The sequence below is a fragment of the Grampus griseus genome (genome assembly GCF_964374135.1).
Source record: "Grampus griseus genome assembly, chromosome: 3".
NCBI lineage: Eukaryota > Metazoa > Chordata > Mammalia > Artiodactyla > Delphinidae > Grampus > Grampus griseus.
Window position 1 is genome coordinate 5,291,049 of NC_139019.1, and position 26,221 is coordinate 5,317,269.

Here is a 26,221-nt window from a genome sequence, read left to right on the forward strand (position 1 = left end):
GCATGCGCACCAAGGCGACGGGGGGGGCGGAGCGGGCCCGGAGTGGGCGTGGCTCTAGCTTGTGGGCGGGGCGGGTGGCAGACCCGCCTCCCGCCCAGTCCGCGGCGCGCCCCTTGTACTGGTGAAACAGGCGGAGTCAGCGTACCCACTGCTTCCTGGCCGCCAGGGCGGCGTGGATCGCGGCCCCGGATTTTGACAGCGGGCCCCGACCTCAGGTAACCGCGCCTCCCGCCGCCCCCGCCGCCGCCCTATATGTGGCGCGTCGCGGCTGCCGGGCCATGGAGCACGCCTGCTGTCCCCCACAATGGAGCTGGCCGAGCGGTTCCTGCTGGACGCACTCGCCTACCTGGAGTGCGCCCTGGGCTTCCTGTGCTACGTGCTGCTGAAGCTGGTGGGCTCGCCCTACGGGCGCTACGCGTCGCCGCGCTCCGCATTTCGGCTGCCGGCGCGGGCCGCTTGGGCGGTGCAGGAGCTGCCCTCGCTGGCGGTGCCGCTCCTCGCGTGCGCCTGCGCGCCCGCCGAGCGTCTCAACCGCTGGCCCAACTGCATCCTCCTGACCATGTTCCTCGTCCACTACGCGCAAAGGTGAGGGCGGGCGGCCCCGTGCCTCTCCCTGCCACCCCTGGTGCGCTCCCTTCTCCCTGCCACCTCTGGTGCCCTGCCCTCTCCCTGCCACCCCTGGTGCCCTGTTCCCTCCCTGCCACCCCAGGCTGGCTCCCTCCACCTGTGCAGCAGGGCCTGGCGCCCTCTCCTTGCGCCTCTGCTTCTTCTCCCAGCATCCTCTTTCTACTTTTCTAGTTCCACTTTGGGCTCTTTGCTGTGGGTGGAGGAGCTCTTTTCCTCCAGCCAAATGGGCACCTGCAACTTGGGAGCCTGGTTTCCTCAAACTCCTTGTGACTTGCCCTTTACGATGCACGGACTGTATGGGCTTGAATGGATCACGCTCAGAGACTTTCACCTCCACATTATGCAAGGGCCCCCGCGACTGTGGAAGTGGCTTTCCAAGAAATAACCTTAAACACACATGAGGTCTTTACACTGACTTCCAAGTGTTTCGTTTTTGTGAAGAATGCTCAATGGCTGTGTCTGAACTGTTCAGGTCTAGTAATAAGTTGGGACTTTCTCCAGCTCTTAGGTTTTGGCTTTTACACCGCTAAACCAAATGGCTGGACAAAAGTTTAAAATCAGAATTTGAAAATGTGTATTCAGACTTCAAAAGGCTGCCAAGTTAAAAAGGGCGTTCCCTGCATGTGAGAGACCTGGGCTCACCTGCTCTGTGAACGTGGGCAGGTTACTTGACCTCTGTGATCGTGGGTCCCACCCCACTACGCCCGCTTCATAAAGTGGGACGGGAAAGAAGTGTGGGTGTCTCTAAGCCTCTCTTGAGCCCCTGGCACAGCTGTGTCCCCACCTGCTTTTAAGCAGGCACGGGAAGTGGGCAGAGTCCGCGTTCCACAAGGCTTTCTGGGTGCCCTGTTTCTGACACTCCTAGAGAATTCCAGTAAGCAAAGTTGTTACCAGACTCATGGAGGTTCTGTAATGTGATTGAGCATTACTGCAATTTGCATATCAATAGAATTCTCATGACTACATAATTTCTCCATAAATATGCCAGAACCTGTGTCTGTCTGTTTCTGTCACAACTAAAAGCAAGCTCTCGAGTCAGACTGCTAGGTGTTATCTCAACCGCATCACTGGTGACTGGTGAGGTAAGTTATCAAGCTGCTCTGCAGCAGATTGCCCCATCAATGAAACTGGCATAGCCATGGTACCAGCTACCCACCAGTGGGATTGGCATGCATATTAGATACTAAAGGCAATTCCATAAAATGCTTGTGAGGTTCTGGGAAATCTGAATGCTCAATGGTGACAAATAACACCACTTGATATCACCATGCAAATGGGCGTATCCGCATACACACTCTGCGTGACATTTGTGCACGCTGCAGCCAGCTTCCAGTGCCAAGAAAAAAATCTGAAGACATTGAAGGCATTGGAAAGATGTGAAGGGAGCACTTTACAGAGCTTTGTCTGAAAGCCTGGAGTTGAAGCTTTTTGATGTAAGGTGTCATGTGTAATTGCATCGGGGCTCACTCTAGTGGGAGACTGGATGTGGCCTCCCGGAGGGCCGAAGTCGCTTCTACAGATAGAACTGGAATAGATCCTTTCATACAGATGAGGCCACAGAGCCCCAGAGTTCAGGTGTTTTATCCAAGCTTGTTGGATGAGCGATTGCCGGAACTAACACCCTGCTCCCCTCCTCGGTTTCTAGACCAGTGGTTTCAAAAACTCTGCTCCAAAGGATTGGACGGGTCACGTGTAGTTTTTTAAACTGCTGGGCTATTTTTTTTTCCCCAAGTCGTTCATGTTACTATACACATAGCCCATGTGGTTTGGAGGCATTTAAGTTTTTCCAAATAGAAAAGATAAACATCTTCCATTCTACCCAAGCAACTAATTTATTAAACGGTCATTTGACCTAAGTCGGTGAGCTCTTGGACGAGAACGGAAGTGCAAACCACATTGAGCGCTTGTTCCAAACCACTGAACTCCTTGACCCAGAAGCTGTTTCTTCAGCCCCTCATTTGTCAGGGCTCTGTAGGCCAGACAAGACAGTGAGAAGGCAGACAGGTGAATCCAAGCCCGAGTCAGGCTAGTGGCGGGAGAAACACAAACCATGGGACATGCTTAGGAGACATGAGACCGAGTGGGCAGCAACTTCCAGAACTTGGCAGACGTGTGCCGAGGCCCTTGTGCTAAGACGTGGGCTGACCCAGGAGGGAGGCGGGGCCCCGCCTAGGGGAGCTTGAGCCTCTTGAGGACTGAAGCCAGAAGGAGGCTTCCCACGGTCTGTGAGAAGGAGTGTTCGCCTGTGTGTTTTTAGCTCTTCATTCGGCACACACTGACTACGGATTGTTTGATATATTTGGCATTCTACTCGCCGTTGGGCGTACAGAGTTGAGATGTTCTCTTGAGTCAATGAATACAGGACAGACTCTGGAGAATCAACAGGATCTTCGGGGCACAAGAGCCAGGGATGGGAGGGAAGGCCTGCCTAGGAGGGCAAGAGGGGACAACTGTGGGACAGAACACACCAGGGCCCTGACCAGCTCCCCCAAGGACGGTGAAGGATGTTTGTAGTAACTTTTTTTTATTTTAACTTTTTGGCCACACTGTGTGACATGTGGGATCTTAGTTCCCTGACCAGGGATCGCACCCATGCCCCCTGCAGTGGAAGCGTGGAGTCTTAACCACTGGACCACCAGGGAAGTCCCCGTAGGAAGGTTTTTTTAATCTATGGCAAACCACATGGTTGTCCCGCCAGCGGCCTGTGGCCTTTGCATCCTGTCTGCACTGAGGTCACCTCCTGTTGGTCACGGGCTTCTGAGTTCCCAAGGGCACCACCGCATCTTCTTACACCGCCCTTGGTTTCGTGTGTGTGGAGCGTATCCGACCTCTCGCCTGCTCACCTGAGGCAAGTGTATGCCGGAAATGGGCAGTTGCCTGTTCTCAAGTCAACTCAGAGCTGCTCTGCCTTTGTCAGAAGCCCAGGTGTGGCTGCCTCAACCCCGTCCCACCTCGTGTTCTGCTGCTTTCTGTCCAGCCAAGCAGGGATTCGATATGACCCGAACCCTGGGTACCTGTGTCACAGATTTTCCCTTTCCCTTCAGCAGTGAGTGAGTGAGTCAGTCACTGATTATTTCTTAACAGCTCCTCTGTCTAACAGTAGTTATAAACCAAAATCCCACTTGAGCGCTGAGCTGTTTATTTACCGCTGGGGCCCCAGTCACCCTGAGGCCACAGAGGAAGGGAGCCAAACACCCACCTCCCAAGTGTGCAGACTTTGAAACACCCACCCCAAGGTCTCTGCTCAACCAGATCTGTGACCTTGTGGGATCTTGATTCTGTGGTCATCCTTGACTGCAAGGCCTCAAAGCCCCTCACCTACTTCAGGTTCATCGTTCCTCCAGCTGGGGCCTGTTAGTGGTCTGGGGAGAGCCTGGCCCAGCCTCTCTTTTAACTGTGTCATAAAGCATGTATCACATTAAAACACAGCAGAGGACTGGAGAGGGTGAAGGGCACACCACATCCTTGGCCCTTGCCTTGTGGATTCAAATAATTTGAGAAGAGGAAAACTTTTATGTCAAAGTATAGAATGACAGAAAGTAAAGTATTAATTGTGTCTGTGACCTTGCCTTGAAAGAGCAAAGTGCTTATTTAGGTGTGTAGCTTTACTGCAGTTTAATCACTACAGGGAAAGAGTCTTTTACAGAAGGAAAGAAAAGCAAAGGGCACTGATCCAAATGTAGGAAGTGCTGTAGGTTTCAACGATGTCAAATTGTTGGGAAAAAAGTAATACAGTCAAATATTAAAATCAACAGCCACTCGCAGTTTTAAACATTTAAAAATGGTTAAATCTACCATTACCTAAATTACTGCCAGATCACCAAGTTGGTTACTTAGTGTTCCCAAACTTGGGTGGGCGACATTATAGGCTGTCCTAGGAGATGATGTCCAACTGCTTCCATTTCCAGAGTCAAATCATTTGCTGAGTGATTGCGTTATTTCTCGTTGCAAGAAAACTGCAGTGTTGTTATTGCAGTTTATTGGGAAAACATTTTAAGAGAGAATTCTTATACTTCACTATGCAAATTAAGCAGTCATGGAGCTTGTGTCTGGGAGCCCAAAAATTGAAATCTTAACTTTCAACCATAGAGAATTGTCATTCCACATGGTTGCCGGCATGTTGACCTTTGAAAGGAATGCTTTCACTTGAGTCTTTCCAGCAGATGGGCACAGTGGTTATTTGCCAGTTAACTTGGGTTTTGTGTAGGCATTAACCCTACTGGCTTGAATGGTTCAAGAAACCACATGAGAGCTGCTTGGGAGGATGAGAAGCTTGGGTCTCTGGGCGCTACTTTGCAGTGAGAGTAGAAATGCGGGCTAGCTCTGGGGACTTTGTTCTTTTCTGTAATCCATTTTCCTTCGTGGGTGCTAATAGGATACTTTCTTGTTTCCTTAAAATTCAGGAAAAAATTTAAGGAAAAATTTTTGGTTTGCTTTATTAATTTTGCCTGATTCTCTCTGAGCCTTTTCCAATAAGCAATTGCAAGTCTTCAGCCCAAGAAATCAAATTTCTCCCTCTCACTCATCAGGTCTGTTCTGAATGTATTAGGTTCCAGGACTTAAAATACATGTGTGCATATTGCATGCAAAAGAACCTACAACTGAGGTACATGCTCCTGTACAAAACTTAGAAAATGTGGAGGAATTGAAGGAAGAAGATAAAAACCACCTATAGTTCCATCACCCAGAGATAACACTGACGATATTTTGGCATATCTCTTTCCCATCTCCTTCACTGTCTTTAATAAGTTTTTGATCACTTTTTTTTCTAAGCAGTAAAGATAACACGTATAAACACGCATAAAACCTTATATCCCACTTTTGTCACTTAACGTAAGTATTATACTGGCCTAGTAGAAATACTTACTAAGGATGACTTCTAAAGACCAATGTGCCACAGAGTGAACAGACAGAGCCAGCCCTGCTTGGTCCTGTTTCTCGCCACCACCTTGCGATGTGTTGGATGGCACACCTGGGTCATTGCCTCGGAGCCTGCCTCTTCCTAGCCTACTGTCTCTCTCCATCACCCAGGGCACCGCATTCCTCTGAGCCTCTGGGTCCTGATCTATTAAATAGGGTAAATAGTAACAGTTCTGACAGTATTTAAAAAAAAAAAAGCATGTTGTATAGGATTAGGAATTATTGGGAACATTTTTATCAGGCACTACGAGAAGCACCTTTATGCTTTCTAAGCATGGAAACTCACCCAAAAAGTAAACAGGTGGCAGACTGCCCTGAGCATCAAAGCCCCGCGGAGTTTCCGGCATCTCAGGGCTTTTGGTTCATCCAGTCGTCAAATATTCCCTGCATTCCTGATGGTCCTACAAACACAAACTTTTGTAAGTTTCCCTGGGTAATTAAAAACAATTTGATGATTGGGCTTCCCTGTTGGCGCAGTGGTTGAGAGTCCGCCTGCCGATGTAGGGGACGCGGGTTTGTGCCCCGGTCCGGGAAGATCCCACGTGCCACGGAGCGGCTGGGCCCGTGAGCCATGGCCGCTGAGCCTGCGCGTCCGGAGCCTGTGCTCCGCAACGGGAGAGGCCACGGCAGTGAGAGGCCCCGCGTACCGCAAAAAAAACAAAACAAAACAAAACAAAACAATTTGATGGAAAGTACATATTCTTTCTTTACATGGAACAGAAAGAAAATAAAATAAGGAAACTAACACAATGAAGAACAAAGTATCAAATTCAATCCCATATCTGCTTCTGATGATGTAGGAAAAAGAATTCCTTCCTAGCTCCTTGGGACCTGGCTACTGTGTATCCAGAAGAGGAAATGGCTTTATAACCCAGCACCTAAATAACATACTTTTTTTTTTTAATAAGTGGAATTTGTGGCTTTATTTATTTATTTATTTATTTATTTATTTGTGATACGCAGGCCTCTCACTGTTGTGGCCTCTCCCGTTGCGGAGCACAGGCTCCAGACGCGCAGGCTCAGCGGACATGGCTCACGGGCCCAGCCGCTCCGCGGCATGTGGGATCTTCCCGGACCGGGGCACGAACCCGTATCCGCTGTATCGGCAGGCGGACTCTCAACCACTGCGCCACCAGGGAAGCCCTAAATAAAATACTTTTAAGTCCAAGTGCTTCATAGTTTCTCAAAAGATTATTTCTATTTTAAGGAATTTTCAACCTCTGACTTAATGCCGTTATCTTAAAGAGGGGTGGTATTCATTTCCCATAGGTGAGTGTGAGGGTGAGGCAGTGTCTGAGAAGAGCTTTTGAAGACGAGTGTCTGTTGTAACCAAGGTGGCCTGGGTCCCAGACCCTGGCGCATGACTGGTGCTGTGTCCATCCAGCAGGTGTGCCTGCCTTCCTTACTGTCTGAGCCTGGATCCTTCGCCCTGATAGGCGGCTGGGTCCACGGCAATCCCTGAGCTGCTCTTGCCCCTCCAAAGTCTGGATGAAGGCTCAGATGAAAGCCAAGCCCAGAAGCCACCACTCCTTGGTCCCATTCTGGTTCCTAAATGGCCCAAGTCAAAGGAAGACACTGCTGACAACAGCTGCCTGGATTTCCGAGGAAAAGATGTAAAGCTAAAGGGAATAACCCAAAAAGAGAAAAATAATCGAAAAGATGCCAAGAGGGGGCAGAGCACTCCCCTCTGGAAGGCATGTTGCATTTGGACATCTGGCCCCTGAAGACCCTGGCCGGCATGTCCTCAGAGGCAGTCCTAGAGGTCTGCAGGCATAGGTGGCATTGCTCAGCATAGCTTGTTCTGACTTTGATGGTTTTTGTGGCCAGGCCTGTGGACATCAGGGCCACTGCTGTCCCCTCCAAGGGCAGAGAGCAGAGAGCAACGGAAGAGGCCTGTGTCAACCTTTATAAGGCCCTGTTTCCAGTCCTTGCCCCTTTACTGACATTCACGTGAGACCAGAGAGGTAAATCCTCTCCCCAGGTTCTTTATGACTGTCTTCCCCAAGTTCCCCCCAGGGCATGCATAGGAGCAGAAGTCAGTGCACCTCTCCTGCCTGGTCAGGTAACAGGACACAGGTGCGCAGTCCCTGCCAGCCACTAAGCCACAGTGAGCCCCGGGACGCAGCGGCTGCCCGAAGTCCAAATGCTGGGGCCACAGGCAGGAGTGTTTTCTAAGAAAATCAAAGTGATGGTTCGAGGTTAGAGCTCCTGTTTTAATCTAGACCAAGAGCTGTGAACTTTTTGGGAAAGGGCCAGATAGTGCATATGTTAAGCTTTCTGGGCCAAAGGACAAAATAAAGTACATGGTGTAGGAATTTATAACAAAAGAGAAAAAATTTCACAAAAGTTGTATTGACAAAATTTGAAATATGATACCTTAGTGCAATTTTGGTAATACAGGTGTAATGAGAAGAATGGGGTTCTTTTTTTGGTTGGGGAATAACATGTAACTTAATTGGACATCAGGGTTAGGGCACCTTCTTATGAAAATCTCTTGTGTCTACCTCTTACCGCGATGACATTTTATCTTTGAAAATGTCCTTTCGCGCATGTATGTCCTGCCAAATATTCGTATCAGTCCACAAGTTTATGATTGCAATTTAACACAACCCTGGCTTGAAACCCTTTTGTGAAATTTTTTTAAACTTTATTCTATAAATGTATTTATTTATTTATGGCTGCGTTGGGTCTTCGTTGCTGCGCGCGGGCTTTCTCTAGTTGCGGCGAGTGGGGGCTACTCTTCATTGCGGTGCACGGGCTTCTCATTGCGGTGGCTTCTCTTGTTGTGGAGCACAGGCTCTAGGCATGTGGGCTTCAGTAGTTGTGGCACGCAGGCTCAGTAGTTGTGGCTCGCAGGCTCTAGAGCGCAGGCTCAGTAGTTGTGGCGCACGGGCTTAGTTGCTCCATGGCATGTGGGATCTTCCCGGACCAGGGCTCGAACCCGTGTCCCCTGCATTGGCAGGCGGATTCTTAACCACTGAGTCACCAAGGAAGTCCCATGAAATTCTATTGCATTCTTCTCTCTTGATATCTGCCTTTTAGTGGGTCATGACATTGTAGATTAATATCTTGCGATTGAATATCAGGTGGCAGCTCCTCGATTACACAGCTAAGTGGATTTTGAAGTATGGAAACCAAAGTTCGAGAAGCACTGCTAGAACTAGTCTGGGCTTAGAAATTGTCCACTGCACATTGATGTGAGAAAGTAGATCTTGCTGCTGCTTTTAATTTTAACAGCACGGAAAGTATGAATATATAGAGCAGTCTGACATGACTTGTGATTCAAACAGTGTCAGTTGTCATTGAAATAACTAACACAGTGTAAATTTTGCACCTGAGTGATTTTTGTCCTACAGTTTTAGGTGGATTCACTAAGAAGGTGAATTGAACCTGCAGCAAAAGCTAATTTCCAAACCCTTTAAAACTCAGTAATAGTGGGCTTCCCCCGTGGCACAGTGGTTAAGAGTCTGCCTGCCAATGCAGGGGACATGGGTTCGAGCCCTGGTCCGGGAGGATCCTATGTGCCACGGAGCAGCTAAGCCCCTGCGCCACAACTACTGAGCCTGCACTGTAGAGCCCGCGAGCCACAACTACTGAAGCCCACACGCCTAGAGCCCGTGCTCCACAATAAGAGAAGCCACCGCAAGGAGAAGCCCACGCGCAGCAACAAAGACCCAACGCAGCCAAAAATAAATTAATTAATTAAAAAAAAAACTCAATAGTAGTGGTTGAGAGCAATTTTTCTCAATGAGAAAATTTGTCTTGAGCTCTAAATAGTGGTCAGGTCCATGGAGGGAATGTCACATGCACTGTTGACACTGTTGATTCAGTCACACACAATAGATTTTGTTTGTTTTGCCGAGTGCCTGATGGTATAGGAGATAGCTTTAAACACCTTACATTTTCACAAGCTTTGTAAATTTGTAATTTATCTGTGTGTCTGTCCCACACATTTTTACCACCATGAGTAATAACATCCTAGCTGATTCCCCTTTAGGCTGTACTGAACTAGTGTTTCCTCAACCTCTTTGGAAGTATCCTCACCTTTAGCTGTTCCACGCAGACTGTTTAGAGAGCCTGAGCCTGCAGTCGCTCCAGCCTCGGCACTGAACCCTAGAATGAACTGCTGAGCGATAGCATCCAGTTCCGTGGACACACCAAGAGCCAAGGATGCTCACATGCTGCATCTTCTGCCTCGCTTTTTTTTTTTTCGGTACGCGGGCCTCTCATTGTTGCAGCCTCTCCCGTTGCGGAGCACAGGCTCCAGACGCGCAGGCTCAGCGGACATGGCTCACGGGCCCAGCCGCTCCGCGGCATGTGGGATCTTCCCGGACCGGGGCACGAACCTGTGTCCCCTGCATCGGCAGGCGGACTCTCAACCACTGTGCCACCAGGGAAGCCCCCTGCCTCGCTTTTTAACTATAGACGTCACTCCTGGTATCCTAACTCCTCAAGTGCTGTTCTCCCCAAAAGACTAATAATAATGTACAAGTTTATATTCCCTGGACATGTTTCTTTGGCTGCTGCAATTAATTGCCTCACCATTGGCATATGGTTTTCCTTGTTTGGCTAACAAAATGAACTGCTTGGTAGCTTCCTGGGGGTCCGTAGCCTCATTTTCATTTCTTTTGTAAAGAAATTCTGTCATGGGGTGCTGTTTTAAACTCTCTGATTTTTTTGATCGTTGCTTTCCTGGGAGTTGGGGACATTGTGATGACGGCTCAGCCTGGTAGTGGGGACCTCTGTTATATTCTCCTGGCACAGCTATAGTGGCATTGCATCCCAAAGAATGCTTTGCCCTCTGATGCAGTAACAAAATAGCCCACACTCCACTGTACCTTCAAAGCACGAAGAGGCCGTCAACTTTTCTTGTTCTGACAGGATGGGTATGCACTGGTCACACACAGCCCAGTGCTGTGCTTGGTACTCAGGTCACTGCATCACGGTGATGGGCAGCGAGCACACCAAGCAGCAGTGCAAAGCGATAAGATGGTCATGTACAGTTTCTGCCACAGCTACTGAACTCTGCGCAGACAACGTGTAAACAGAGGACCATGCTCACGTTCCAGTACTGCTTCATTTATGGACACTGAGATTTGAATTTCATATAATTTTCACACGTCATGAAATATTCTTTTGATTCCCCTATCCCCAATATTTAAAAATGTAAAAAGCATTCTTAGCTCACAGACTGTAAAACACAGTGGTGGTGGACAGGATTTGTCCCAGGGGCTGTGTTTGCTGACACCTGATCCAGACTCACGTTTTGATATCACAGGCATAGAACATTAGTGACAGATGAGGAACATTTGTGAAGGCAAAACAAAAGAGAGGTTTGGGTTTCACCTTTACAGTGTGCCAGCCAATGTTTGCCAGTTCAGAATTCAGCCCTGAACTTGAAACCGGATTGGGAGAAGTCCATCAAAAGTTTGCTGTACAGAAACGTCTACCACCTTTGCAGAATGTTTCCTCAGAGTTGCTTCTACAACACTTTATACATCTATAATCTAGAAATTTGTGACATCTAGCCTAGAAGTTTGCCTCCCACCATTTTTTAGTACCTGTTTTTCCTATTCCAAGCTTACTGTTTTTCCCTCCACTCTCTGACCCTGCGTTTCTATTAGCCTGTGTTGAACTCGGCATGTTCCATTCAGGTCAACAGTCCCAGTCTTTCAGGAACGGAGCATTCTACATTTTAACAGGCATCTTTCTAAACCAAGTCCAACCCCTGCGTCTACCACAAGTCTTATATCCTGCTCTCTCTTCTTTTTTTTCCGTGTTTCTCCAAACTTGGAATTCTAACACTTTCTCAGTTCAGCCCTGCAATTTGCCTCCTGGAAATTTCCTTGAGACCATAACTCCCCAAGGAGATTTTTCCTAACTTTCTCACCATACTGTCCCCTTTCTACTTTCTCACGGCTAGAGAATCCCCTACGCTGACTGTGGAAATGAGGCTGCTCACTCCTGGTACTTCTGAAGTCTGGGCACTCAGGGACAGGGTGAGAGCCATTTTGTATTCTGCCATCTACCGTTTTCTCTGGGTCTCACACAAGGGCCCCTACCCTGGCTGAGAAACAGGGAGAGGCAGAAAGGCACCTTGACAACAGTGCCCAATCACAACATGTCAGAATCCCTGCCTGTTTTTAAGGCAGGTCCAAGACACGCACACTTACCCCCAATCAAGACCAAGTCCTGATCTTGCAGTGTGAGTGTTCGCAGTTAACCTGCATCCCCAGTGCCAGCCCACTGTACCAACTGTCTGCCAGATAGGAACCATGTTTTCCCGAGGCAGAGAGAAGTGGTTGAGATTCCCTGTTCTTTTTGAGGGGCTGGTCAACACTATAGTTTCCAGGTAAATCTCTACTTCACTGATGATGTCATAACCAAAGGGATGCTTTGCCCTAAATTTGAATAAGGTCTTCTTTGGGGGACGTGTCGTGAACAAGATGAGAACCTTGAAGGCTGCTTGTGATTCGTGTGAAAGTTCTCCCAAGATGCTGAGTGAGACTGTTGGGGAGAGAATCCCTTGAGGATGTATAGCCAACATTATAGTACTATTCTCATGCTATTACTATTACTATTAACAATCAATTACGTTTTTACTCTAGAGTAGATGGCCAAAATGGAAACAATAAGTGTTTACATTGTTCCTTGTTTTAAGCTATAATTTACATAAATAAAATTCACTCATTTTAAGTCTATAGTTTGATCAGTCTTGGTGATTGGATTAAGTTGTGTAGTCATGGCCACAATCTGGATACAGAACTGGTGTACAACAATTCCTTTCACCGACAGAGGGATTCAAGTTGTCACTTTCTTCTTGGGTCAGTTTTGGTCACCTTTGTCTTTTAAGAATTTTGTCTGTTTCATCCACGTCAAATGTGTTGACATAAAGCTGTTGAAAATAGTTTCTTATTATCCTCTTAAGTGCTGTAGGTTACATAGTGATGCCCCTTTTTAAAATGTATTACACACTGATTCTAAAGAGCAAATTCAAACACAGAATAAAATTTTGCATCCTGTTTTCTTCATACATTTCACGTTTCTTGTCCTTGTATTTTCCCTCTTTAAATTTTTAGTAACGTGCCCCTACACCAGCGTGATATAACCGAAGAACGTGATGTCAAATTGCCCAGGTTTACACGGAAACTCAGCCACTCTCTAGCCCTGTGGCCTTGAGCAGATCACTTAACCGCTCTGAGTCTTAATCTTGTCCTCTGTCAGATGTGCGTAACGCGATCTCCTGTGCAGGTAGCTGGGAGGCCTTGCTGTGATGGACACTCAGGGAATGAGAGCCACTGTGATGGTGATGGACAACGTGATCGTGGTCCCCAACGCGTAGTGCTCAGACTAGAACGAGTTACTGGTTTTAGGATGGTGGGAATTTTGAGAGTCTCTTGAAGCCTTCAGTCTCTCTCATTCAGTGTGTCTGTTTCGCATTCTGTACAGTTGGAATCCTGAGTTTGTGCACGGTGGTGTCCATTATTGAAACACGGTTAATTCTTTAACTAGAAATGCTGCTTTTAACAGATGTGGTACTCTGGGCAAGTATTACTAAGAATGACTTTTGTACAAAAAGCAGGATTAAAAACCCAAGACACTTAAAGTAGAATTGCAGAAATTAGATTCTTTATCGTTGTTGCTTTTCTTAAAAAAAAAAAAAAAAATATATATATATATATATATATATATATATGTTTCTTTTTTCCGAAGGGCCTTGATTTTCCCATTTCTGATCCGAGGAGGAAAGCCCATGCCATTGTACACCTTTATCCTGGCATTCACGTTCTGCACCTATAATGGCTACTTGCAGAGCAGGTACTTGAGCCAGTATGCGGTGTATGCTGACAACTGGCTCACTGACCCCCGATTTCTAACAGGTGAGTGTCCTTAGTGATGCCCTCCATCCTCCTAATCATAACTTTGGTGCTCACCTTCCAGTAGTGTCCAGTGAGAAAGCGCACACTTCTTGAGAGAACAGAGAGTCTGCGTAGGTCCATGACCTAGTAGGGGGCCAAGCACTGGCGGGAGGGAGGGTCAGGCTGTCCCAGCGCCGCATCAGTAGCAGGAGATGACGCAGGTGCCCGTCACCCTTGCCCACTCAAGCACTGAAAGCACAAATACCTGTTCTTAAGGTGAGCCTAAAAATAGCAACCGGTTCCAGCAGAGTGAGCAGTGGACGGAGAGTGAGTTCATTTGGGCACTAGTTGACTGTGTAATCTAAGACAGGGTTAAACCTCCTACGCTTTCTTCCGGAAAGCAAGAGAAAGTCAGACTGGGTCATCTTCCAACAAGATAATTAGACTTTTATGGTTATACTGACTTTAAACTTTGAGGTTTGTGAGGTTTTTGAATTTTTTTTAAATTTTTATCAATGAATGTAATGTACATTTTCAAGTTCTAAGTATAACCTTACAAGTTCTGAACAAAAATGATGATAGAACATTAGCCATCAAAAATATTTGCAAGGATGTTAAAACTACGTTATTTGGGAGCTCTTGTTTGTAAGGAAGTTTCTTCTATATGTTTACCCTCCTAACATTTAGACATTCTAGCACATTCAGGTATAGCTTACCCCCAAGGTAGCATGCTAAGAATCTGCAGTTGGTCCATCAAATTCTCAAACTGCCCCAGAGCCCTTCACCCTAAAGTACATAAAGTGATCTTACGTTTCATCTGGCTTTTTCTCCATGTGTATGAATTTGTCATAATAGAGAAAACGAACATTTGAGTAGTACTTTGTTGTTGACAAAGCAGTTTCACATTTCTCGGTCATATTTTTTTCTGTGAATTAAAATTTTGCTCCCAGGGCAGAGTCCTCATCGAACCTGAGAACTGTGACAACAAGGGATCTGCTTCCTCATCTATCAGAGGGGGGACGAATGCGAAAATTTTCAAGAGCCTTTTCTAGCTCCACAAGTCTGTGCCTCCATGAAACACCAGACTAAATTGTTTCGTTTGCACCCTGCCCCCAAATATCATCTTGATTTATCTGCTCCCTGACTGTCTGATTTTCTTCTGCCCCAACTCTCAGAAGGAGACAGAACAGGCTTGGCCATCTGCCAGGAGCTGTACCCATGCTTCTGCCTGTCCGAGGTTCAGAAAAGGGCAAAAGTTAGGTCCTTTTCACAGGAGAAAGAAAGGTCATATGGTTAAGCAGCTGGCCCCAGATCTAAATCGAGTAATAGCAGAGTGGTGGTTTAAACCAGCTCATCACACTGGCCCACAAAAGGCAATGAGGGACAGAGAAAGGGGATTGTTTTTTAAACTAAAAGGTAAAGGTTTTAAATGTTTATTTGAGATTCTCATGGGAATCGTGTTTATGATGAATTGTTTGAACTTTTGATGAACAACAAAACAAAAGAATTCTTTGGTCTGTGAATTTCAGTGTCATTTAAAGGAGCTCTATAGATAGACCATGTTACCTGCAGGTGCCTTTGAAATTGGTCTAAAATTTAAGACATCAATAAATTGTATACAGACTTCTTGACTTCTCTATGATTGAACAGAAGTAATTGAAAATGAGGAAATATGCCAACTGAGAAACAAACTGGGTTACTTTTTTCATATTCATTTCATAAAGTTTATAGATTTTGTAATTACATGAATAATTTTGGAAATCACATAATTAATTATACTTACAATAGTTATTATGAAAAGGTTAAGCAAGTATCAATAGTAATAGAATCCTAACAAAAAGTTTCCCAGAGAAGTAAGAGTGGTTAAGCTAAAAGAATTTATACAGAGATTTTAAGATCCTTAACCATGGAATTAAATGTTTAGTTCAGATAAGCACAGATATTAGTTTTCCTACGAATCTAGGCAATAGAGGGAGCTTGTCTCTTAGAAGACAAATAAAGGAAGCATGGAATTTTGAGAACGTGATGCTTTCTGGAGCATCACATTGGGGGCCAAATCACCTAGAAGGGACATACTGAAATTCAAACAAGGTAGCAAGTCAGCCATAAATTGATGGATCCAATAAGTGACTTACAAAACGTATGAGACAATTTGGTACAAACTGTTTAGAAAGGAAGCTGTCTAGTGAAATCAATAGGAAGAAATCTTGCAGGTCTTACTGTAGACCTGAACATGATTCACATGTCCCTGTTCTAACTGTGGAAAACTATTTAATGCCACGGGGGTAACTAATAATGTTACTCCAAGTGTACGTTCCCTTGAAATTGAATTGAATGCCACCATTAAGCACCATCTACCTTTCACATTGTTTTAAGTATCTCAGAATAATCAAATTAACTCTTTTTATGAAATCAAGTTATTCCTTTTATCAAGCACTATTTTGACATCTTGCCTTTTCTTGTTGGAATTAATTGGTATGATACTGATAAGTCTCCTTTAAGTGATGAGAAACCTCTGAAGGCTTTGGAGAACTGGAGAGAAAATGTTCAGATGCTGTGGAATATCTACGCAGAGCTGGGCGGCTGGCAGTTGAAGATTTAGTTGGGGGAGATGAGGTGGACGAACAGACCCAGGAACACCGACTGATGAATAAGCAGGAAGTCGGGTGGGGGAGGCCGTGGATGTGCGTTAAATTGTTCAAATGAGGTTATGGAGAAAGAAGAGAAGAGGACCAGAGGTTAGCTCCTCCGCACCGCCCCTCAAGGGGCCTGAATGCAACCAGTCATGGTAAGGCACGTGCTGGGATTTCCCGTCTCCTCTTCTGCGAAACAGAGGGGCCAGAGGGGGCATCGTGCTTCAGACAGTGTTTGAGAGGACAAATAAACGTTGTGGGCTGACCCACTGAAAATGGTAATACCTCTTCCTAGAAAAGAGCCTTGTGCCTTAGTCATAAGTCAAATTTCTGATCATACCAGTCATCCTACAAACATAGATTGTGGCCATCCGGTCAAGCTATCTTAAATAGTTTAGATAATTTAATAGTATTATTAGAAAAGCAAAGCCCTATCTAGCAGGCCTAGAGCAGTGCTTCTAAGTCATCTTCCTAAATAAAGGACAGTATTTATTATACACAATGACTTTCGCCATCCGTCATGGCTAATGTGTTATACCAATAATACCCTTCATTCAGGCTTGGGTTTGTAAACTGTGTAGTTTATTAACCGTAATACTCTTGAATATTTTATTTTCTTTATATCTCATTTTCTTTAGGTTTTGTCTTGTGGTTGTTAGGTCTGCTGATAAACATCCATTCAGACCATGTCCTGAGGAACCTCAGGAAACCAGGGGAGACTGGATATAAAATACCAAGGGGTATGTACCGAAGATGGGGAATTTATTCTAAAATCTTACTGAATGATGCTTTGCTGCTTTAGTTTTGCCAGATCTCGTAACTAAAGTGCAGTATGTTTTAGCTGCAGGTTTTCAGTGTGAGTCACCATTATTGTTCGTAACAGTGACTGATGACTGTTTTGTTAAAATGATGAAGAAGCAATTCTGACTAACTGGACACTTATTAAGCAAAAAGGAAGCTCTAGTTATATCTGTGTTTGGAAAGAGAGATTAGTAGGAATTTGTGGTCTACAAGGGGTGTCGGATACTTCATTTCTAGCCACAGAATAGAATCGATAGCTCGATTGACCCTCCCTCCGAAAACAATTTAAAATGTTGGGTGAAAAATTTAAATGCGTCAGTGTGGTATCAAGAAAGCAAGTAATCATCAGAGGGCAAAATCTAAGTGAGTGCTAGAGTCCAGAGTGCAGCTTGTTTTAACCACTAGCTGACCCTCATGCTGGTTTTGTGGCCCAAATTCGTGCCACTCGCCTGGTCTGAAAAACGTCCAGCTGTGAATTAGGATCCATGTATTCCTGGGGGCGGTGCGCTCATGCCTGTGGCCAACGCAAGCCCAGATCCCCAGGGAACCTGCCTTCAACTCAGGCCTCCGAGAGCCCAGCAGACCACACGCCACAGAATAAGGGCCGCAGTCAAAAGTTGCAGAGCCCATGAGGAAAAGGGCACCGTGAACAAGAGCTTCATGAACGTGAGCGAGCTCAGATCTTAGAGTTCATAGACACAAGTTGTAAAGTGAATACTTAAATATATAAAAAATAAAAAAGGGATTGAAATTATGAGCAAAGGAGCAATATACTCTTAAAAGGACAACATAGATACAAGCTGGAAACCAACAGAGCTTCTGAAAATTTTCTTTAAATATCAGTAGGTAAGACTACAACTAGAGTGAACGTGAGAAGCACACAGCAGCACTTAGTTTGGAATCCTTCAGCCTATCTTCCTGGAAACCATACAGGAACAACAGCAGAACAAATGACCAAAAAACCCTGTACAGCTCAAATGACTTAAACTGTGGCCCTGGGGTTCCCCTTGGAGTGTGCAGCTCTGCTCTCCGGCCCGATGACTTCCAGGCCCCCGTGCCCTGCTCTGCCCCTTGGGTGCCCCCCCCTCCCTGGGGTGTAATGGCCCAGATGTTGGGGGAGGGGTCTGGTCCACACAGCACCCCACGTGCTTCGAGAAAGGTCTGGCCTGTCATGTAGACTTGATGCATCTGTGAAGATGTGAGGAGTGAATGAATGAGTCTGTCCTTGAAAATCTGTATTTTCTCCAGCTCTTTGTGTAGGGGTCCCTTAGGTCCATTTTATCAAGTTGGTTCATTACTGTTAGTCTGTGTTCCCCATCCTTGTTTAAGTTTGATCAGTGTGATTCATTAACCAGGGAGGTGATATATTGAAGTGTGTTAAAACCGTAGCATTTTATAGTCAGACAAACAGATAGGTATTGATACAGGCATGTACTTCCTACCAGAAGTTGTGATATGAAATAGTAAAACCGGTCATGTTAGATGTGTCTCATTGATGAAAATTCTGTAAAGGTTGTATTTCCCCAGAGTTGATTTGTGTGTTCTCCGAGGACGTATCCACTGGTATCTCTTAAGTCAGGATTTCATTAGGCACTGTTTCATAGTAAACGCACTGCTGGGTCTCTGTTTTCTTCTAGGGGGCTTGTTTGAATACATCACTGCGGCCAACTACTTCGGAGAGGTCGTCGAGTGGTGTGGCTTCGCCCTCGCCAGCTGGTCCATCCAAGGCTGGGCTTTTGCTGTGTTCACCTTCTGTGTCCTGCTCACCAGGGCTCAGCAGCATCACCAGTACGTTTGAAAATGCTTTTAGCATTTCTAATTTGTCCTCCGACCTTGGTAGAGCAATTTGCAGGTTAGATTTTTGAAATGTTCGTATCAATTTGCCAAATCCCAGTTTAAACCAGGCTTTAGCTAAACGAGCATGGAACCACGCAAATGTCTGAAGTATAGCCCAGCTGTAATCGTCAGGTACGCGTCAGCCACATCATTTGCTCCACCCTGCTCTGAGCCTCTTTGAATGTCTGCTGCTGGACTCGGTGGTCAAGTTGAATGTCAGGCAGGGGGATTCAGGGTCTGATGTGGACTCGCCAATGATAACAGGGGACACTGACCGGGCAGCAGGCCCTCGGGCGGCTGCAGTTGGAAGCATCAGTGTCTGGCCCTGGCAGAGCCCCTTCCCACAAGGGCATCCCACTGTGCAGGGTCCCTGATGGACTCCTGGGATACCACACCTCGAGGTCACATTGTTTTCCAGAGTGTGAGGCCTTTATCAGATCCCCAAAAGGGTCTGTGATCCATTTGACCAACAGTATAGAAAACAAAGTATGTTAAAGCTGAAGTGAGCTTGGAGGGCATCTTCCCCATCTAACAGGTGGGGAAACTGAGGCTCAGGCTCAGACAGGGTGGAAGTCACGTCTCGCTGAGACTGGAGAGCTCGCAGACCATCTGAGCACCGGGACAGTCCCCTGATGCCGCAGCAATGCTGGAAGTTTGGCGCGGCTCGTTCCCCAGTGCCCACATGGACTGCTCGTGTCCTCTGAGCTCGAGGGGACGCTGCTCTGCTTCCCTGGCTTCGTGCACTCGGAAACATTCCATCCTGACCTCCCGGGCTGCTGACACAGAGGCATGCAAAAATGTATATCATTGTCCTGCTTCACGGACTTTGCCATCTCTTTGGGGAACAGGACAGAGCTGGAAGGCCAGCAGAAGAATAGATGATATCTCGGTGCAGTGGGAAACACAGACTTCTTAGAGTCAGAAGTCCTGGGTTTATTTCCCAGGCTCACCATGTATTTGAAGACACAGAGGATTATTATCGGAGGTAGTAAGGAAGAGCTAAAAATATCTGTTTAGCTAATAGTTGAAGACATTACAGCAAAAGCGTGAGAGTTATTGAGATCCTGAGAGCAGCACCTCTGTTCTTTGAAGTACCCCCTGCGCTGGTGAGTTGTTGAGCTTCCCTCCTGCCAGTGAGGGGAGCAGGGCCACAAAGCCAGGTCCCGTGTGTATCCCGGAGCTGCTGTGAAGACAGGGGTGGGAAGGAAGCCCATACCAGCGAGGGCTCAGGAAAGGGGTTACAGCGTCAGAAGTGGCTCAGACACACAAACGTTCAGGAATGATTCGCCGTCTAGGGTTGGATTGAGTCCTAACCCCAGGAACAGAGTCCGTGTAGACGGGCTTAGTTCAGATGAGGTCACCCTGGAGTCAGGCCCTAGTCCAGTAGGACTGGTGTCCTTACGAAGAGGAGACGCTTGGACACAGACATGCACGCAAAAGAAGCGACGGCTGCGTGCAGACAGACACAGAGGGAAGCTGAGGGCCAAGAGTGTGGCAGTGATGCAGCCACAAACCGAGGAACCCCAGAGGCTGCCGGAAGCTGGGAAAGGCTGGAAGTGAAACCGTACACCTCAGACTGGGACTTAAACCCACGCCGGCCGGGACTCGAACACGGCCAAAACCCACAGTCTTCCAACTGAGATCACACACCAGGTTTCAGGACTTAAATGAAGCTCAGATTCTTGATGTCTCATGGCAGAAAGAATTCAGTGAGAGACAAAGTGATGGGTAAGAAGTGGATTTATGTAGAGAGAAACACACTCCACAGACAGAGTGTGGGCCATCTCAGAAGGTGACAGAGGCACCAGGGTATGGGAGCGGGTAATTTCATAGGCTAATGAGGGGGAGGAGTGTTCCAGTTGTTTCAGGAAGGGGCGGGGATTTCCAGGAATTGGGCCACCGCCCACTTTTTGATCGTTATGGCCTGTCCTGGAACTGTCATGGCGCCTGCGGGTGTGTCATTTAGCGTGCTAACGTGAGCTTGCTGATACCGAGGCTCAAGGTCTAGTGGAAAAAGTCGACTTGTCCGCCATCTTGGACCCATTTGGTTCTAATCCGTTTATGTCACGTCCTCGGGCTGTGTCATTCTTTCAAAGGTTGTGCCCTGCCTCTTTCGCTCCTGTTTCAGAAAGACCCTCCCTTGGAGCCTGGGAGACAGCAGTGGCCCTACCACACCCGGACTGCAGGCTTCTGGCCGCCCGGCATAAATGCCGTTGTTTCAAGCCCCGGGTTTGTGGCTCTTCGTTATAGCAGCCCTGAGAAACCAGCACACCAGCCCTTCCAGGATTTACAGTCCATGGGGCTGTAAGCAAAGGCATTGAGCCTGAGGTCCTCAGTTTTCTCCTCTGCTAGATGATTTCCCCAGATCTCATGCCTATGAAACACTTTTCTCAGAACCAGAAAGATTCATACTCTCAGCAGGCCTGGCTGAAATAATATGTTATTATCACTTTAGAATAAAAGTATCTAACAACGTCCTAGAAAATGAATAAAGCAAAACTAGGTTCATGTAACAGCAGTGACAACAACTGCAAACTATCTTCCCCACCCCCACCCCGCATCCCTTCCCCTCCCCCTCCTCCACCTTCCTCTCCTTCTCCTCTTCCTTCCCCTCCCCCTCCCCTTTGTGTCCCCATCTCCCTCCCCCTCCCTTCTCCCCTCCCCTCTCCTTCCCTCCCCCTCCCCCTTTCTTCTCCCCTTCCCCTTTCCTTCCCTCCCACTTCCCTCCCCTCCCCCTCCCTTCTCCCCTCCCCCCTCCTTCCCTCCCCCTCCCCCTTTCTTCTCCCCTTCCCCTTTCCTCCCCTCCCCCTCCCCCTTTCTTCTCCCCTTCACCTTTCCTCCCCTCCCCCTTCCCTCCCCCTCCCCCTTTCTTCTCCCCTTCCCCTTTTCTTCCCTCCCCTTCCCTCCCCTCCCCCTCCCTTCTCCCCTCCCCCTCTCCTTCCCTCCCCTTCCCCTTCTTCTCCCTTTCCCCTTTCCTCCCCTCCCCCTTCCCTCCCCCTCCCCCTTTCTTCTCCCCTTCCTCTCTCCTTCCCTCCCCCTTCCCTCTCTCCCTCCCCCTTCTTCCCCTCCCTCTTCCCCTCCCCCTCCTCCCCCACCTCAGCACCAGCACCTACCCCACACAGCCCAGTGCAGGGGCCTAAGACCACCTTCTCATGGCCATGGGGGAGATGCTATTCCTGTCCATTTGTTATATTAGATATTAAAAAGTGAATATTGATTGGTTTCTAATAATAAAAGCAAAAGAGATAATCCTGACATTTTAAGAAAGTGGAACAGAGGAAGATTGAACAAGAGCACACTAGGTCAGTTGTAAAGATGTTTTCTCAAATGAAAACAGGGCACAGGAAAATCCCTCTCAGTGCTGCAGTGTGACACAGATAGAAATAGAAAATAATCCTATTTTCCAAATGAAAGTCTCTGTAAAGAAAACCCAAAGGTGTTCTTTGCAGATTCACGGGTTGAAAGGGCTCTTTTTCGTTCATTTGCTGTTTAAATTGATGTCAGTGTGAAAGCAATTTTAATTGCTGAACAATTAATTCGGTTTAGGGGAAGTATGTTCAGAAATGTTAGATTTACAAGCTGAGGACAAAATTAAGGCTATCTTTGTTTTTTTTTTTTTTTTTTAAATCCAGTCAACCCAACTAATGAAACCATCAGATAAATTGCTTCCAAAGGAAACAATCCCTGGGACTAGTCCTTGCACTATATTTGACTTACTGACAATGTTCCTAAAGCCATACTTTATTACAATGAACTTCTTTCTGTAACAGCTAGATGTGAAGTGTTTAAATCCATAAATGATTGTTATATTGATAATTAGATCTGTAGATCAGAAACTTAGGGTCACCTGTTCCGAGTAGCTAACAGATATTCAGGTTCGAGGGCCACATTTCAAGGAATGGTTAAGGGGGGCACGTTTTCTCACCGATTTCTTCCCTGCCAGCCTCCAGCAGCCATGCTTGTTGGATGGGGCCAGGGTGTGGCTGCACACGATTTCACAGCTGTGTGAGAATGAGCTCAGACGTGTGCTCATTCACACCCGGGCACTGGAGGTTGGGGCCGGCCTCAAGCACAGTCTTTGAGGGCAGACTCTGTTTCATGCTTATCTGTTAACTTTAATGTCATTTTTAAAAATGAACACAATGAGTCTTCAAGACACTCGTTGATGACACAATTATTTTTTTTTTTTAAAGACCCATGTGAATATTACATGCTGCCATCTTGTCACAGCCTGTTTCATGAGACGTGGGTGCATAACCGTGATTTGTGAATGCTCGGAAAGTGTTTACTCAGCTGTCAGTGGCCTGTCCCTGTGTTCACAAACACAAAGCTGTTTCTGAGCCCGAAACGCACAAACGGTTAGGGATTATTTTGCATTCAACAGAAAGGCAATGAGATGTTAGTTCAGTCTCCACAGTAATAAAATCAAGACAAAAAATTGGTATCCAGCCCTGGTCAGTGTCACATAAACTTTGGTTCTAAGGGTAGCAAAATGAATGAGAAAAGTAATAGAAATATGCCGCTTGTCCTTTTAAAATTATCTATACATACGCATATACTTAAAGTACTTTTTTCTTTTTGGCTGCGTGGCATGTGGGATCTTATTAGTTCCCTGACCAGGGATCAAACCCATGCCCCCTGCAGTGGAAGCACAGAGTCCTAACCACTGGACCACCGGGGAAGTCCTTTAAAGTATGTTTTCTTGAGGTGGGTTTGTGGTCTCAGTGTTCAAACAAATGAGAAGTTTCCTGGGTGGCTGCACAGCGCCTGGAGCCGTCCCGAGGGCGTGGGCGGGAGCGCCTGTCCTGTTCTTGCTGTCTTTGGGCCACCGCCTTCACTCTTGCCCATCTGAGGCCGGTGTCCCAGGTCCCCGGGCAGTTTCAGGACAGGGGCTTGCCTCCTGCTCTCCTAGCATGCTGTCCACACTGCTGCCCCATGGGAGGCTCTTCGGAACTGGCTGCCGGGTCTGTGTCCTGGATCCCGAGCGGGCTGTCTTAGTCTGTTCAGGCTGCTGTCACAAACATGCCATAACCCAGGGCCTTATAAACAACAAACGAGGGCTTCCCTGGTGGCGCAGTGCTTGAGAGTCCGCCTGCCAATGCAGGGGACGCGGGTTCGTGCCCCGGTCCAGGAAGATCCCACATGCCGCGGAGCGGCTGGGCCCGTGAGCCATGGCCGCTGAGCCTGTGCGTCCGGAGCCTGTGCTCCACAACGGGAGAGGCCACAACAGTGAGAGGCCCGCGTGGAAAAAAGAAAAAAACAAAACAACAAACGATTATTTCTCAGCGTTCTGGAGGTTGGAAATTGGAGATATGGGTGCCAGTACAGGCAGTTCTGGGAAAGGCCCTCTTCTGGGTTGCTTTCTCGCTGTAACCTCAAGGACAGAAAGAGCCGGGGGGCCTCTTTAATCAAGGCACTAATTCCATCCTTGAGGCTCCACCTTCATGACCTCTTCGCCTCCCAAAGGCCTCACCTCCTAATACTATCATTGCCTCGGGCGTTAGGTCCTTCACATGACTTTTGCGGGGGTCACATTCAGACCATAGCACAGGCTGACATGAGTAAATATGTGGACTGTACACATTCTTGGCACCTCTGCTGCCCGTAGCCCTGCTTGTCTCCACACACATCACTGATCTGGAAAAGTCCGTTGTTACTGTGGCCTCATGTCAGGGGAGGTGCTGCTTGATCTGAGGCCCAGTGACCAGCTTCTGTGGGTGTTTCTCATCCTGTGTCTTTTGGGGAATACAGAACAGCACATGAGAGCACCATGGCATCTGCTATGTTGTAATTCTGTAGTTGTGGATGACAGTGTTTAGTTGATCTAAAATCGACAGGATTTTGTTGACTCACTTTCAGGTTGTTGTTTTCATACGTTTCTGCCGTCTTAACAAATTAGCTAATTTTTTTTTTAATTTAATTTTATTTATTTATTTATACAGCAGGTTCTTATTAGTTATCCATTTTATACATATTAGTGTGTATATGTCGATCCCAACCTCCCAATTCATCCCACCCCCACGACCCCGCCATTCCCCCCCCCCTTGGTGTCCATACGTTTGTTCTCTACAATAGCTAATTATTTTTCATCGTTGTTTTTAGTCTGTTTAGCACTCTTTTGTACTTATGGAAAGGCTTTTTCTGCCTATTTCTCCATTTTGTCAAATTATTTTTAATCTTTTACTCCACCCACTTAGCTGCCACCCTTCCCAACGGGCTATTACCCCACAACGAATGAGTGTGCCTTTGTTGATTTAATTTATATCAAAACTGAAAATACCTGTTTGAGTGCAGGGCCGAATTATGAACGACCCGTGTCACGTGTTCCTAGGTTTGTTTGAGAGTCACCTGGCATTTAGCTGCGTGCCCCTGCCACAGACCCTGGGTCTGGAGCAGTAGTTCTCTTCTGGGAACTGGAGAAAACTCTTGGGGTAACTAAGAGATACTCAGGATACAGCTACTCGGTTCCTCTCCCCTCCCCCAGTCAGCCTGCTTCCCAAGATCTGCAAAGATGGCGCCCCGGTATCCTGATCTGCGTGTTTATCACATGCCTGTAGTTTTCCCTGCCAATATAAAGGTGAATTATATGAGTCACATCTTCGTGAATCGTGCTGTACCGTCTGATATGTTCATTCATGATACAGACAAAGTCAAGCTATGTGTCTTGAGATGCCAGAATTTTTATTACTACTTTTAAAAAGCTCAGTATCCCTTTATGATGAGAAATATTGTCCGTTTTGTTAGCAACTGTTAAATGTTTCAGTGAGAAAATTAATTTTTAATGTATTTTTTTGTCTTATTTCAGGTGGTACCATGAGAAATTTGAAGACTATCCCAAATTCAGAAAAATTATGATTCCATTTTTGTTTTAAGTTCGTTGTCAATGGGGTTACCTTCAACTTGAAGCTTTTCGATCATGTTTCTCTCAGGATGATATAAATGAATGTGTGTCTGTGTAATGTTTCTGCTACTTCACCTTTTTCAAGATTTGCTCTAGGATTGTGTAAATGAGTAAACTAGCTAATAACAGTAGCCAATGTGTAAGCTACCTAATAACAGTCTAATCAAACTGAAATGGCAGCTGGAAGTATGACGCTGCATACCGGGTCACGGATCTGGAACTCTAATTGCAGCTTGACCCTCCTCTCATTTGTCTGCCTCTTTGGACCAAAACATTCTCTACCCCTTGCACAACTCCCTACAGCAATGGGTTTAAGGTCAAAGGTGATGTTGTCCCCTCCCCCTATGGAGGTGTGTTCTGTCTTCATGTCCCTCTCATCCCCCTAGGTCGGAGAGGCCCGGGTCCCCACAGAGTACCCACCACAGCCTCTCACTGTTGGGTGTTGGGCAGGCAGAGAAGCTGGGCATAGAGAGGAGAGGCCCAGCGGAGGCCGATGCAAAAGGCCTCTGGCACCTGCTCCAGCCTGGACCACCAGGTGGCTTCACTGGCAGGACAGGGCACTGGGGGCATTCCTAAGGAGCAAGCTGCTGTGTCCCCCATGAAAGGGACTTACTCCCTGGAGGCCCTCAGCTGGGAGCACGAAG

The 26,221-nt window shown here is 46.9% G+C and overlaps 1 protein-coding gene across 1 annotated transcript; it reads left to right on the plus strand.

Moving 5' to 3' along the window:
• Window positions 1-304: 304 nt before the first annotated feature.
• On the plus strand, window positions 305-25,705 carry SRD5A1 (steroid 5 alpha-reductase 1; the record flags this gene model as incomplete). The annotated part of the gene is made up of 5 exons (XM_082650963.1): window positions 305-585; window positions 13,261-13,427; window positions 16,678-16,779; window positions 18,478-18,628; window positions 25,482-25,705. The coding sequence occupies 5 exons, from the start codon at window positions 305-307 to the stop codon at window positions 25,546-25,548; spliced, it is 768 nt and encodes a 255-aa protein (XP_082507089.1). The 3' UTR covers window positions 25,549-25,705.
• Window positions 25,706-26,221: the final 516 nt, after the last annotated feature.